Genomic DNA, 15145 nt, shown 5'->3' on the forward strand with positions numbered 1-15145 from the left:
GCCTTGCCCTAGAAAAGGGGGGTGGGTCCAGGTGTTGTAGGAGCCTCCTCTGACCAAACACACACTGGGAGGAGTCTGTGTCTGTTCTCTAGGGAGCATCACCATCATCAAGGCCTCAGGCAAGGCTGTCTTGGTACAGCGTTTACACATGAGCTTCACAGCACAACAGAAGCACAAACATACAGCAACGGGAAGTTACTATGACAGCAGACACTGGAGTGAGGAAGGAAATCATTTGACCTCCCAGATCTCCAAATGTACCCCTTAACCATGAACCTATTTCCCCTCCACCCATCATCTTGGGGGATTTCACTGAATGTTTTGGCGTTTCCAGGTTTTGAATGATGGTGGACATGTTGTTGGAGGCTGGGAGCAGAGTGGCACATCTGTCTCCTTTCAACTTGAACACATCGCACATCCCTCCCTCCGTAACTAAAAGTTAGTCTAGGGCCAGACCAGGTTTTATCAATACCAGACGGCGGTTTAGCATCTTTCAGCGTCTTGAATCCTGCTACAGTGAGATCTGAAAATGTATTTAGTGAAAGGTAAATAATATGAATATGTTCTGCAAAAAATCCAACTCCAAAATGAGGTAACAGGGACCAACGTATGCGCTCGGCTTCAGTAACGCTCCAGTTCCTAGCGGCCTCCACACTGAAGACTGCTCAAGACCTTTTTGACCTCTAGCGCTGTGGGGTGTTTTGATACGGGGCAGGGGCGTGTCCCCTCCTGTCACCAGCGTGGACACCGGCAGGGGCGTGTCCCCTCCTGTCACCAAAATGATCAAGTAAATAGTACAGCAAACTAGCACTTCTCATCATTTGCCCTAGAAAACACATAATGGTAGAGGACAGGAGAGAGGACAGGAAAGTAGAGGACGAAAAGAGGAGGGGCAGGGAGAGGAGGTTGGAGGTTGGAGGTTGGAGGTTGGAGGCTGGAGGTGAGCTGGAGGAGGTGTGGATGAGGAGAGGAGGGGCAGGGAGAGGAGGCTGGAGGTGGAGGTGAGCTGGAGGAGGTGTGGATGAGGAGAGGAGGGGCAGGGAGAGGAGGCTGGAGGTGGGGGTGAGCTGGAGGAGGTGTGGATGAGGAGAGGAGGGGCAGGGAGAGGAGGCTGGAGGTGGAGGTGAGCTGGAGGAGGTGTGGATGAGGAGAGGAGGGGCAGGGAGAGGAGGCTGGAGGTGGAAGTGAGCTGGAGGAGGTGTGGATGAGGAGAGGAGGGGCAGGGAGAGGAGGCTGGAGGTGGAGATGAGCTGGAGGAGGTGTGGATGAGGAGAGGAGGGGCAGGGAGAGGAGGCTGGAGGTGGAGATGAGCTGGAGGAGGTGTGGATGAGGAGAGGAGGGGCAGGGAGAGGAGGCTGGAGGTGGAGATGAGCTGGAGGAGGTGTGGATGAGGAGAGGAGGGGCAGGGAGAGGAGGCTGGAGGTGGAGGTGAGCTGGAGGAGGTGTGGATGAGGAGAGGAGGGGCAGGGAGAGGAGGCTGGAGGTGGAGGTGAGCTGGAGGAGGTGTGGATGAGGAGAGGAGGGGCAGGGAGAGGAGGCTGGAGGTGGAGATGAGCTGGAGGAGGTGTGGATGAGGAGAGGAGGGGCAGGGAGAGGAGGCTGGAGGTGGAGATGAGCTGGAGGAGGTGTGGATGAGGAGAGGAGGGGCAGGGAGAGGAGGCTGGAGGTGGAGATGAGCTGGAGCAATCTCACCACCTGGCCAGCAGCCCTGGGGTCTCATTTATAAAACTGTGCGTAGGATTCTTACTAAAAGTGTACGTACGCCCAAAAGCCTAAAATGGCATATGAAAATTCAGATTTATAAAACCGTGCGTACGCACACCTGTACGCAATGTTCCCTTTATAAATGACAGATTACCCACAAGTGTGCGTACGTGAATCAGCATTGTACCCCGCCCTGAACAAGCCCATTTTTAACCATAAATAGTCAATGCAAAGCACCTCATGCTAATCTAGTATCTCATCCTGACCCTGGCATGCGATTGTTCTTTACGGTGAATCATGGCGCATGACAACTTGTCAGACACTGTTATCCTATTGGTGGAGCCCAAAAACTCTGAAAATGTGGTGGCCGGTAGATCACCAATTTAAAAAACTGTGCGAGTGGCGTCAACTGTGCCAGTGATTCCGCGAATCGAGATACAATTTGAAAACAAAAGCGTTTTGTTATGAATAGTAATCTATTAAAGTCTGGACTGATAACAAGGACGTGAAGTTTAGCGATTGCACGGGAGCTTAACATTGTATTTCCAGTTTTTGACATATGATATATGTACAGTATTAAAGACACATATTTAGTTATACAATGTATTCTGCAGTTATTTAAAGGTAGGATATGTGATGTTATCTGCATTTCATGCAGTCAGGCATTTCCCCCTCCTGCAGTCCGGTAGTGGACAATATGATGGTGAGACAGCGCTGAATTTTGATTTAAAATTTGAGTTGATTGTACAAGGTGTTTATGGAACAATTATCACTCAGTACAAGCTCAAATAATACTGCTGGATGTAATCTTCATGATAATCATGAAATTGAATGAAAAAAACGTGTATGATGAAAACCAAATATCTAAATATTACGAGTAGAATCGTTTTTCCCACTTTTACTTCATGCAGTCTGACTACAGTACGGTCATCTGCGTCGCCAATTCCAACTGTCTCCAAAATGTGCGTAGGCCTACGGGAGGGTCAGAGTTTGCGTGGAGGACGGCACATTCTCCCGTCAAGTTTGTTTTTTATAAATCACAACCTTTGCGTGGAAAGTGTCGTACACACATTTTCAGCCCCGTTTTGTGCGTACGCAAGCTTTATAAATGAGACCCCTGGTCTCTACAGCAGGAAGTGACCTGCCATCAGACAGCAGCCCTGGTCTCTACAGCAGGAAGTGACCTGCCATCAGACAGCAGCACCATGGACAGCACCCCTGCTGCACTCCTCTCCAAGCTCTCCTAGCTCGTTCCCTGATTAGCATCACTGAGCTCCCCAGCTGGGGCCACTTGGGACCAGGGCCACTGGAGAGAAGCCCAGAGACACAGCCACAGGAGAGGAGGGGAGACATGTCTGACAACTGGAGAGAAGTGCTGTGATTGGCTACCAGGACTGGGGTGCAGATACCTGACTGAGAGTGGTGATGCTGCCCACCTCCTTAAACTGAGGGAGTCCCTGAGTGACGACACCACCCTCCACGCTCTTAGAGTCATCAGATAGACACAACACAGTGCAGGAGCCTGGAGGAGTTCCTGAGTGCTGGAGTCAGACCCCCCCTCCCAACACCCCTCTTTTTCACTCACAGTGAGTTAGACCCCCCCTCTTTATCACACACATTGGCATGTTAATAAAACACAAATAAAACAATTTATTAAACATATTCTAAAGTTCAAGAGCACAAATACTCATGTTGTACCTGAAAACAGGAGATATCAATAAAGACGCTTGGACACGCTGCATTTCTTCTGGCAGCTTCATTGAGAATGAGGCATCCTGGCCGAAAGCTCCCCCTACCGGCTTCTGCAGGCATAACTAAACAATCACAGCTCTCAAAAGGCTCAACAAGTCGATCATAGATTAACACTGTTTATTAATGAATTTCCATTTTATGCCCCTTTGACTGTTTTTAATACCTATTGAACTTATTGATCAGATTTCAAAATAAAATAAATCAACAACAAAATCAATCTATCACACCAAAAGTCTTTTGTCACATTTAATTTGTTAAAACCTATGTTTGATTCCCCATGATGGATGACAGTTTAGTGAGCAGTAAAATCTGATGATCATTTACATAATGTACATTTTGTTGGAATAGCGATTATTGTGACATGCATATTTTTGAATAGCAATAAGAATTCAAAAGATCTTGGTAAATATTGTGATTTTTAACATTAACTCAATACAAGATTAACGACTATTAGGGTGCTAAAATGTTTTATTTATTTGTATCCATGACAATCCCAAGAAGATCAAACACATTTGATGGAATTCCAAACCATTGTCACAATGAATGAATCACAGTGTCGAACATTCCATTCTAAAGTTACCATGAATATGATGTACCAAACACAGCAGAAATCATCAACACAAGACAAGCACTGCCTCTTTACAATTACAATTACACAAAAAATGAAAGACAGACCAACAAATTCCTCATTCACTGCGAGGTAAGTTAACGCCTAAGAAGGTTATTGCCTACAGTATGTACAAAACAATGTACTATGTTCAAACTGTATAGGCCTATTCATGACTTTTGGTGTCTCAACCGGAGACCAGTGTGTTTTTTTGTCCTCAAAAACAATTTTTCAACACAAATAATTAGATATAAAAACATAACATTACCAAACCTGCACGCCAATGTTACTCCCTGTAGTCTTGATCCAAATGTTTCTCTCCACACAGACCTACAGCCATGAATTGGGAACTTCCCACCATTGATCCACATGCTCCTGTGAAGTTCACTGAGCTGTATAACTTTTTGACAACACCAGAATGTCTGGATGAGGTAAGATTGTGGTGATAAACCATAACCAAATGCAACAGTATCACTGTGCTTGATGACAGTGGCATTATATATGATGACTGGCATAGACATTGACACAACTGTCTCCCAGAAAACAACCATGAGGCAGTTCATGTCCTTACTGGAGCAAGGAGCGGTTCCATCCTCTGTTACTCTGAAAGACATCACCGAGTGGCTCTCTGGGGAAGAATGCTTCATCAGCAAGTGAGACAGGCTTAGTCTTTCTCTCAGGAGTTACAAAATACATGTCTGTGCACATATGTGTATATGTGATGGTTGTGTGTGAATGTGTGTGTATGAGAGAGAGAGAGAACAATTGTCATTCAAAAAGTGATGGTTTGCTCTTTATTTCTTCTATTTTGAAGGTGTCGGGCCTGCAATCAAGACTTGCGACAGCTGACTGCCATAAGGGTAAAAGCTTCATAGTGGACCTTGTTCACAGTACAAACTCCCAGAGAACCAAAGACTCGTATTACGGTCTCTATATTGAAGACAGTAACAGTGCAAGTTACATTAATTTATTCAAGGTGTTAGTGTGTGATTGCACAGAATTGATCTTTTGATGGTGTTTCTGTACTCAGGTCTGGTATATGAAGAGACGCGACCAGCTTCTGAAGATCCAGCAGGAGATTCTTAGAGAGACCGAGAAGGAGTGTCGTCTCTCTGGGCTGTTTGGCAGAAAGGTATTGTAGCAGAGAGTCCACAGACAAAGCATGGTACCATCCACACCTTCCCCTACCCCCGACAAGGGAAGGGTCCTTCCCCTTTTGTCCTTATCTCCCAGAGTAGGAGCTTCAAAGTCCTGACCCAGCATGGGGTCAGGAACAGAGACCATGGTCTCACATTGTCAGAACAAAAGGAATTACTTGAAGGAACTTACTTGTGTGGACTTACAAACATTACAAGGACTACATGGCTCATGGACACTAATTCAAGGACAGTAGTCGATGTGTTAGAATGTGTTTGTCTCATTTACCTAGAACGTTGTTAATTGATGTTTGATTATAACTTCCCTTCAGGTATAGTTAAATCAGTCAATCTTGGTATCAAAATAATTGTATCATACTAACAAAACCAGTTATGAACGTTGTATTGTTATATTCTGAAGTTTGAGCATTCCATGGACATTTGAGATAATGGAACTCAAAACTATCAGCCACTTCACACCTCTGGGCAGGTCCCAGGACAACGCCCAGGTGGAAGTAACAGACCAATGAGAGAGGTCACCTTCACAGGGATGACCCCCTGTTCTTTGGGGTATTTAACCCCCAAACGTACAATCACCCCGGCTTGTTCGTAGGATAAACTTGTGGGTGAACGCGTCACTCTCTAACCTATTCCTCTTAACCTGCACCTTCACTGAGCGCCCGGAACTTTGACGACAGATTCCGATTCTGTTCGTTGGACATAACGAACCATTTGACTCCGTTCTTCAAACCGACAAAAGTAACTGCGATTTGCAATATTTCTTACTTGTGACATATTGGCATGTTGTGATTGAATTGTTGATGTTTGATTGTATTCTACAAATGATTTGACTTAATCATCGTTAGGTCAGTTTCCATTGATCGTCCATTGTTACTATAAAAGCCTCTTCCTATCTCTACCTCTTCCTCAACTTCTCCCCTCCCCTCCACACGCGCTCTACGCAACCATTGTGTAGCGCGCTCTCATTAGAATTTAGGCCTACTGTACTGCTTTAGCCCAACTAACCCATAACTTGTCTGGTATGTGTTCACTATAATTACATTCTCTTAAATAAATCATTGTGTATAATACTCGCTTATCTCTCACGTTATATGATCTGCTCTACTTTCATAGAATTTACTACTTAAGATTAGACTGATTATTACGAGTGCTATTATTCGATACTATTAAACAAGGTTTCCTCTGTCCCTTTCACGAATCAGAGGTGGTGCCCCAAGAACTACTATACTTTATTAGAAATTAAGTATTACTAATCTTAAACGAGCAAACCACGCTACATACTGGAGCCCCGTGCGAGGCTTTGAAACAGATTGAAACGAGCGATTTATAACTGAGATTTTCCGTCTGAAACAGAACCCACCCTCCCACCCTTTTGGTTAAATAAACGTCCGTTGTATTTAACTATTCCCCAAATAGCTACAGTTTTAAACACTGTTTGAATACTGCGCTGTGTACTGAATACTGATTGAATTGGCTTTGTCGTGACAACTGAATGTTTGTGGTTGCTATCTAGCTTTGAGCTAGGATTGAGCGGAGGTACGCGCGTGCGCAGTGACACGGCGTCCCGTTTCATTTCATTTTGTAAATTTGAAGGCAGCGCTTCCAAGAGAAGGCATAAGAACCTTTTGACGAGTCGTAACCACTACTTATATTGGTACCATACACGCTTCTGAAGGTGTATCTTAGTAGTGTTTACTATTTTGGGTTAAGCGAATTAACCTTGCAACTGTTAAGTTGTTCCATGTCTCGTTAGGAAACAGACATGCGGTTTAGTCCTAAAGGACTTTTATTTTGAAAGAGACTTAAGCGAATTCACTTTGAAACTGATAAGTTGTTCCGAGAAACAAACATACGGTTTAGTCCTAAAGGACTTTTATGTTGAAAGACACTTCGCAGTTCTCTACTAAGCTATAGGCTTCAATATTGTTAAGCAATTGGCCATTGATTAACATAGTTTTTTAAATAAAGTTTCACTTTGTTTTGCATGTAATTCAACATTAATGTAAACACTCAACTTTCTAGAATCAATAAAGTAACAGTAAAATAATTATTGAGACAGTGGACGCTGCTTATTTAAGGACTTTTATTGTTTGCTAAACCGGAAATAGTTACGCTTCGTCAGCAAAACTTGTAATTTGATTTCATTCCGCGCACTTAAAAGTGGAAAGTTGTCAGAATATCGGCGCTGTTGACCATCCTGAACTGTAATTCTATTTACCCCTCATCAGTACCAACTTTAACACAGTCACTAAATAATAATTAAACGTAAAGTGTATTATTTTTAGTTTGCCCACTATATCTGCGAGCAGTCCAAAAGGACTTTTGTTTCGAAGTAGCCAAACAACGCAGCCTACTGCCACAAATTGTTACACAATTCTTAAATTGATAAACCCTAGCTTTCGGAAAAGCTTCACTGTTTTACATTCAATTCGACATTAATGTAAAGCCTTGCCCAATTTAAAGCTACATCAAAGATGCAGCAGCAATTTGGTTCATTATCTGTGATTTGATCTGCCAGTTAACCTTAATATTAATTTTAATTTGAATATTAATTTCACTTTTGGATTGCTAATCTTTGAATATTAATTTCTGATTTTAAGTAATATTATATATTTTTAATTATTATTATTTTTTATTTTTTTTATTTTTTTTTTACAAAAAAAAAAAAACACTACAAACTAAAGTGCCTAAGAACTTTACCACAATAGCATTGTGCTAATAACCTCAATTAGCCAAATACATCCTTAGTTAACTAATCATGTCTCACCTCACGGAAGCTGAGAAATTGATGGCCTACCTATCAGAGAAAGAAAACCCCAAATATGTGGAAACTCTGACCGGTCTACCGTTTGAGGAGATCGCCAGGAAAACCCTGGAAGTGGTTGCAGAAAATGTGGGTCAAACATTGAGCAAGTCCCAAACCATCAAATGCTTATCCAGCCTCGGTCTCAACTATGCTGCCCAACTCAGGTTATCAATTGCGGATGTCAAAACACAATGGGCACAAGCTCTTCGAGATCAAGAAGATGCTCTCAAAGCGACAGAAAGTGAACGACAGCGCCGAGAACAATTGGAACAAAAAGCAAGCGACCTGGCTAGAGAACTGGAGAGTGCTAACACACAGCTAACGGAACAGGAAACACAACTGATACAACAGGAAATAATCCTCAAAGAGGCCCTCAAAGCAAGAGAAACAGAACAAGATCGACGAGAACAAATAGAACAGGAAGCCAGCAGCCTAGCCGAAGAACTAGAAGACGCTAAGACTCAGCTAACGCAACAAGATAGCACCCTCAAAGATGCCCTCAAAGCGAAAGAAAAAGAAAAGGACAAACGAAAACGTCTGGAACAGGACAACAGAGGCCTAGTCGAAGAACTCGAAAAAGCTAAAGCACAGCTAACGCATCAGGTTTCAACCTTCAAAGATGCCCTCAAACTGACAGCTGAGGAACAGGAAACCAGCAACCTAGTCGAAAAACTGCAAAAAGTTAAAACAAAGCTAACTCAACGGAAAATAGCCCTCAAGGATGCCCTCAAGGCTGAAAAAAAGGAACGAGAACTACGAGAGACGCTGCAACGGGAAAGCGAGGAACTTGCTGAAGAACTAGAAAACCTGAAAGACGAAATGCAGGGGGTTCAGAAAAGCAAGGACGACACAGAATCACTACTGTCAAACACAGCTAGGGTATTGAATGAAACGAATGAAAGAATATCACAATACGAAGATTTAAAACAAGAGAACAACACTCTCCAAACGAAGATCCAACGCCTGGACAATGATCTCAAACACATCACAGCGGCCCGTGAGACAATAAAGGACGAGTGGTATGAAACAAATAGGAAACTAATATCTACCACCCAAAAGCTAGATGCAGCGAATGCCAAAATCCATTCCACAGATGATATGAACACCGGCAGGAGACGGAGATTTGAAGATGCAGACCGGCTGAGCAGACGACGCGAGGACCAGGAATATGAGCATCAATTCCAACCTGAACAAGGCCTTGACAGCATAGCCCCAGACAGATGGGATGATGGTGAAGACTCACGCTCAACCCATCAGCAAAATCCAAGAAAGTGGCAAGAATCAAAACCGGCAGTATCCCTTGATCTGCTCTCGAAAGTAAGCAGGCACATTGAAAAGTTCGATCCAGAAAATCCCACTCAGAGCATTGAAATGTATCTGGACCAACTAAACTATAATCTGAAACGCCTGCCGACAGCTACAGACGCGGACAAGCTGTACCTACTGAAAAACACTTCTTCCAGCTCAATCAGAGCCCTGCTTGACAGGCAACCAGAAGGAGAACGCGACAGCTACGACATGGCTTGCCGTACCCTCAAAGCGTGGCACTCAGAAACTAAAAGCTCTGGCTGCACTACCGCCATGCACACAAGACAAAAAACTAACGAAAACCCCAAAATATTCTATGAGAGGTTCCGGAAAGCTTTCTTTACAACAGAGAATCAACCCGGAGGAGAAGAAACTCCCATGTTCAAATCAATGTTTATAAACAACCTTTCCCAAGCCATACGACCCTTTATGATGACCTTCGCGGACCAGGAAACCATGACGGCTCTGCAAATAAGGGACATGGCATATAAATCCTGGGCGAACAACAACCGACCTCAGGAACCAAATGTCTATGTGGTGGAATCAAATTCACACCTACAACTAGAAGGAAGAGAACTCCAAAAACCCTACGAACACAGACCTGCCTACACGCAACACTCCTATAATGCACAAGACCACTCAACAACACCCGAACAATATCAAAGCAATTACAACAGACAACCCAATAACAACTACGACAACAAACAACACCCCCATCAGGCACAAAACTATTCAAACAAACGCCAAGAGTACCAACAAAAACAAGATAAACGTGACAAGGACATGGAAATCATAAAGAAAACCCTAACTGCCTTAGTTAGGAACATGGAAAGCGCAAACCAGAAAGAAGAATCGAAATCGGCATGACTAGAAGGCCCCAACGCGAATAACACACCTCAAGTGCCCCTCATTGGATGGGAAAAAGGAAAGAGGACCCAAAAACAGCACAAACCCACAAGAAGACAACCTCCAGAAACAACACACAAACAAGCGCCACAGTTACACACATTTCTGGGTAAGCTCTCCAGAAAAGGAAGAGCTCACCGAAGCTATGTCCCCGTCACACTTGAAAATGAAGTACCCTGCGAAGGATTGCTGGACACGGGTGCAGAAATCTGCCTTATTGCACCCACCTTGGCCGCCCAGCTGAAAGGAATAGCCAGGTCAAACAGAAGATGGATTACAAGTGAAAATAGTGAGTTCAACATCACAGGCTTCACCCAAAACAAAGCTCCAGTCACAGAAACACTCTACTTGAAGCTAACATTAGGGGAAATGTCCCTAATCCACCCCGTCCATGTTTCTCCGCTTGAGACCGAAAAACTGCTGATTGGACACGATCTACTCAACAGACTGGAACCCCTCATTGACTTCAAACGAAACCAGATGTGGACCAACGTCAAGAAGCCCTATCCACTGCCTCACCCTGAAGTCCACAACACAGTCTTCACAGTTGAAGGGGGGGGACATCCTACGTCTGATCCACATATCTCAGAAGGAGACTCGACCCATGGACTAGATGGCCACTCCAGACCGCCCCAGAGCTACGCCACTCACTCATCGAGACACACAGTTCGAGGAAAATCAGCACTCCGCAATGACTGTCGACCAGCAGAAACCCACCTACGACGAGAAGCGTCACAGGTCCAAAAGAAGTCACATGATGCAAACTGGATGAGAGCGCAGAAAGTAGGAAGACCTACTATGGCCGATAAGCATCCCAGAAGAAGCACCCCAGCGGTGACAAGGTGGCACAAACCCCGGAAGAAACCACCACTACTCGCGGACAACAAGCCATGCACAGAGCCCTGGCCTGGCTTTATACCAGCAACCTGACCCTGTCAAACTGCTGAGGAAACAAGTGCACAACAGGTGCCTTGCCCAAGTGCCTCAAAGTTCACAAAACTAACCTTCCCTTAAACCAAAACAATAGCCAAATACCAATACCCCCGACAAGGGAAGGGTCCTTCCCCTTTTGTCCTTATCTCCCAGAGTAGGAGCTTCAAAGTCCTGACCCAGCATGGGGTCAGGAACAGAGACCATGGTCTCACATTGTCAGAACAAAAGGAATTACTTGAAGGAACTTACTTGTGTGGACTTACAAACATTACAAGGACTACATGGCTCATGGACACTAATTCAAGGACAGTAGTCGATGTGTTAGAATGTGTTTGTCTCATTTACCTAGAACGTTGTTAATTGATGTTTGATTATAACTTCCCTTCAGGTATAGTTAAATCAGTCAATCTTGGTATCAAAATAATTGTATCATACTAACAAAACCAGTTATGAACGTTGTATTGTTATATTCTGAAGTTTGAGCATTCCATGGACATTTGAGATAATGGAACTCAAAACTATCAGCCACTTCACACCTCTGGGCAGGTCCCAGGACAACGCCCAGGTGGAAGTAACAGACCAATGAGAGAGGTCACCTTCACAGGGATGACCCCCTGTTCTTTGGGGTATTTAACCCCCAAACGTACAATCACCCCGGCTTGTTCGTAGGATAAACTTGTGGGTGAACGCGTCACTCTCTAACCTATTCCTCTTAACCTGCACCTTCACTGAGCGCCCGGAACTTTGACGAGAGATTCCGATTCTGTTCGTTGGACATAACGAACCATTTGACTCCGTTCTTCAAACCGACAAAAGTAACTGCGATTTGCAATATTTCTTACTTGTGACATATTGGCATGTTGTGATTGAATTGTTGATGTTTGATTGTATTCTACAAATGATTTGACTTAATCATCGTTAGGTCAGTTTCCATTGATCGTCCATTGTTACTATAAAAGCCTCTTTCTATCTCTACCTCTTCCTCAACTTCTCCCCTCCCCTCCACACGCGCTCTACGCAACCATTGTGTAGCGCGCTCTCATTAGAATTTAGGCCTACTGTACTGCTTTAGCCCAACTAACCCATAACTTGTCTGGTATGTGTTCACTATAATTACATTCTCTTAAATAAATCATTGTGTATAATACTCGCTTATCTCTCACGTTATATGATCTGCTCTACTTTCATAGAATTTACTACTTAAGATTAGACTGATTATTACGAGTGCTATTATTCGATACTATTAAACAAGGTTTCCTCTGTCCCTTTCACGAATCAGAGGTGGTGCCCCAAGAACTACTATACTTTATTAGAAATTAAGTATTACTAATCTTAAACGAGCAAACCACGCTACAGTATGGACAACAACCTGGTGCAGAGAAACAGTACTTCACATTCTGGAACAAAGGATTTCCTTTATTTCCCTGACTGACAACTTTCTCTCTCTCTCCAAGCACTGTCTCTCTCTTTCTCTCTCTCTTTCTCTCTATCTCTCTCTCTTTCTCTCTCTGTCTCTCTCTAACTCTCTTCTATTTTTCACTGGTGAAGGTCACCATGGAGGGACTTTGTCGGAGCATGAAGATGTTCAGACCGTCTGTAGAGACAGAGGTCCGACATCTGCTCTCTGGCCTTCCTCACAGCCTGATGCCCTCTCACTCCACCTCTGAGGTCCCCGGAGCTCCCAGTCTCCTGCAGGAAACTGGAGAGCTCACCCCCAGGCTGGTCACCATCACCTTCCGCCACCTGCTGGGTGGAGGTACACAGGGAGGAACCACCTGGACCTCCGTAGACGGGCTGAGGGCCAAGGCCGCCATGGAGGAGATCCGGTGGCTGCTGAAGGACACCGTCACCTCTGTCCTGGCTCCGTACGGGGACGTCCCGGTGCACAAGATTGTGTTCATCACCTCAGCTCTGGCCCGGGATGTGGTGAAGGCTGTCTTTGACAGGTTTGAGGTGGAGTCTACCACTTTCTGCCTGCTGAATGACAGCTACAACCTGCATGCTCTGGAGGCAACCAGGAAGGTGGTCGAAGAGTTGGCAAGGGGGAACAAGGTCATTGTGTTTTCAGTCTGTAGCATATAGATGTCAAAATCACTCACATTTCACGTTTCTCTCACGACAGCTCCAGAAGAGGTGGGCATAAACTAGCTCTTAAACTAAGTCTCACTGTTTGAACTGTCTATCAACAGGGTCATAACAAGCCAGGTGCTGAGAGCTCCTTCAGCCTCAAGGAGAGCATCACCGTGGCCACTGATCCCCAGGCAGAAAAGGTGAAGAAAGCAGATTGATTCATAGTTGGCTTTGGGTTCAGTATAATTGTGACCAAATGGGAGATTGTTTTCAATGGCAACTGAACCTTAATTCTCCCTCCAGTCTTGGTCTGCCTCAATGGAGAAAAGCCTCACCATCAAGGCCATCATCCAGGACCAGAAGGACATCAAGGCCCTGGCCAGTGCTGGAGGTGACATGAAGACAAGTCAGACCAGACATCTGACTGCATCTCAGCTGTCCACAGTTTCTCTGGCTGAGTCTGGCCTCGACATCACCCTAAGGGAGGCTGGGGCTCATGCTGCTGAGGGGAAGCTGGAAAGAGGCAAGACCTCAAAGCTGGCCCTAGAGGCTGGCCTCACCAGCACCAAGACCCTGGATCTAGAAGCTGGCCTCACCAGCAGCAAGACCCTGGCCCTGGAAGCTGGCATCACCAGCACAAAGACCCTGGATTTAGAGGCTGGCCTCACCAGCACCAAGACCCTGGATCTAGAGGCTGGCATCACAAGAAACACAACCCCGGCCCTGGAAGCTGGCTTCAACAGCACTAAGACCCTGGATCTAGAGGCTGGCCTCACCAGCACCAAGACCCTGGATCTAGAAGCTGGCCTCACCAGCACCAAGACCCTGGATCTAGAGGCTGGCCTCACCAGCACCAAGACCCTGGATCTAGAGGCCGGCCTCACCAGCACCAAGATCCTGGATCTAGAGGCTGGCCTCATCAGCACCAAGACCCTGGATGGAGCTTCTGCCAAGATGCTGTTGCTTCTAAAAGATGAGCCACTGCTGAGCATCCATGGTGTCTTCCCTCAGGAGGCTCCAAGACTCCTCATGGTGTGAACATGACATCATTCTTTTGTTGACAAGTTTCATCAGACTGAATATTACCATTGTACATGTGGTATGAATATACTGCAGTTTGGAAGTTGATGCCAATGCTCTACAGTATAGTTTATGGTCTTACATGCTTAGTATTGTCTGTTCACAGACCAGTGAGGTCCCAGCTGACGTGGATCAGGAGAGCTGCATTGGTGAGTACCTTCTCAGCTACCAGGAAGCTATATGCACACGTTCTACTACATACACACTTCTCAGATATACCAGGAAGCTGTGTAGAGAACATGCAGATACAATGTTAATGCAGGTTTTCTTCCTCAGTGGGCGGACAACAGGAGAAGGATGGAGGGGAGGAGATAAGGGGGGATGAGAGGATTCCTCCGTCGAATGAGGTTGCTCTTTACCTGCTGCTCTGCCTCCTCAGAAGAGGAGGACTAGAGAGGCTCCCCAACAGTGAGAGGGACCTGAGGACCAGGCAATATCATCCATATGGACCCCTTGGACAGAACCTGTGTTCATCACAGAGCCTGAGCACGAAAGAAAATATCATTTGAAGCCATGTCTTTTTTTGTGGTTGACTTTTTATTTCTGGGGATTTACTGAAAATAGCGTGTTTGTCAGTGTTCATTATTTTGATTTATAAATATATATATATATATACTAGTGCTGTAAAACGATTAAAATATTTAATCGCGATTAATCGCATTAATGTCATAGTTAACTCGCGATTAATCACATTTAATCGCACATTTTTATCTATTCTAAATGTCCCTGATTTCTTTTTGTCCTAATCTTTTTTTAAATTTTAATGCTCTTATCAACATAGAAAAGTGGTTCGGATTGCTTTGTGCAAATTTTTTTTTAAAT

At 44.8% G+C, this 15145-nt stretch overlaps 3 protein-coding genes across 3 annotated transcripts; all 3 read left to right on the plus strand.

Moving 5' to 3' along the window:
- Positions 1-4069: 4069 nt before the first annotated feature.
- On the plus strand, positions 4070-14832 carry LOC146219509 (uncharacterized). Its single transcript, XM_084695279.1, has 10 exons — positions 4070-4156; positions 4392-4494; positions 4604-4716; positions 4878-4923; positions 5094-5195; positions 12722-13225; positions 13363-13443; positions 13547-14275; positions 14430-14472; positions 14600-14832. Exons 1-10 carry the CDS (start codon positions 4119-4121, stop codon positions 14830-14832), a joined length of 1992 nt encoding a protein of 663 aa, XP_084551405.1. The 5' UTR covers positions 4070-4118.
- LOC146219510 (uncharacterized) lies at positions 7898-10208 on the plus strand. Its single transcript, XM_084695061.1, has one exon. It carries the CDS (start codon positions 7979-7981, stop codon positions 10199-10201), a length of 2223 nt encoding a protein of 740 aa, XP_084551187.1. The 5' UTR covers positions 7898-7978; the 3' UTR covers positions 10202-10208.
- LOC146219511 (uncharacterized) lies at positions 10205-11261 on the plus strand (the record flags this gene model as incomplete). Its single annotated transcript, XM_084695237.1, has 1 exon — positions 10205-11261. A coding segment is annotated over one exon (966 nt), but the record flags the coding sequence as incomplete, so codon positions are not given.
- Positions 14833-15145: the final 313 nt, after the last annotated feature.

This window comes from Hypomesus nipponensis, chromosome 28, assembly GCF_054491055.1.
Source record: "Hypomesus nipponensis isolate SF chromosome 28, ASM5449105v1, whole genome shotgun sequence".
NCBI classification, from domain to species: domain Eukaryota; kingdom Metazoa; phylum Chordata; class Actinopteri; order Osmeriformes; family Osmeridae; genus Hypomesus; species Hypomesus nipponensis.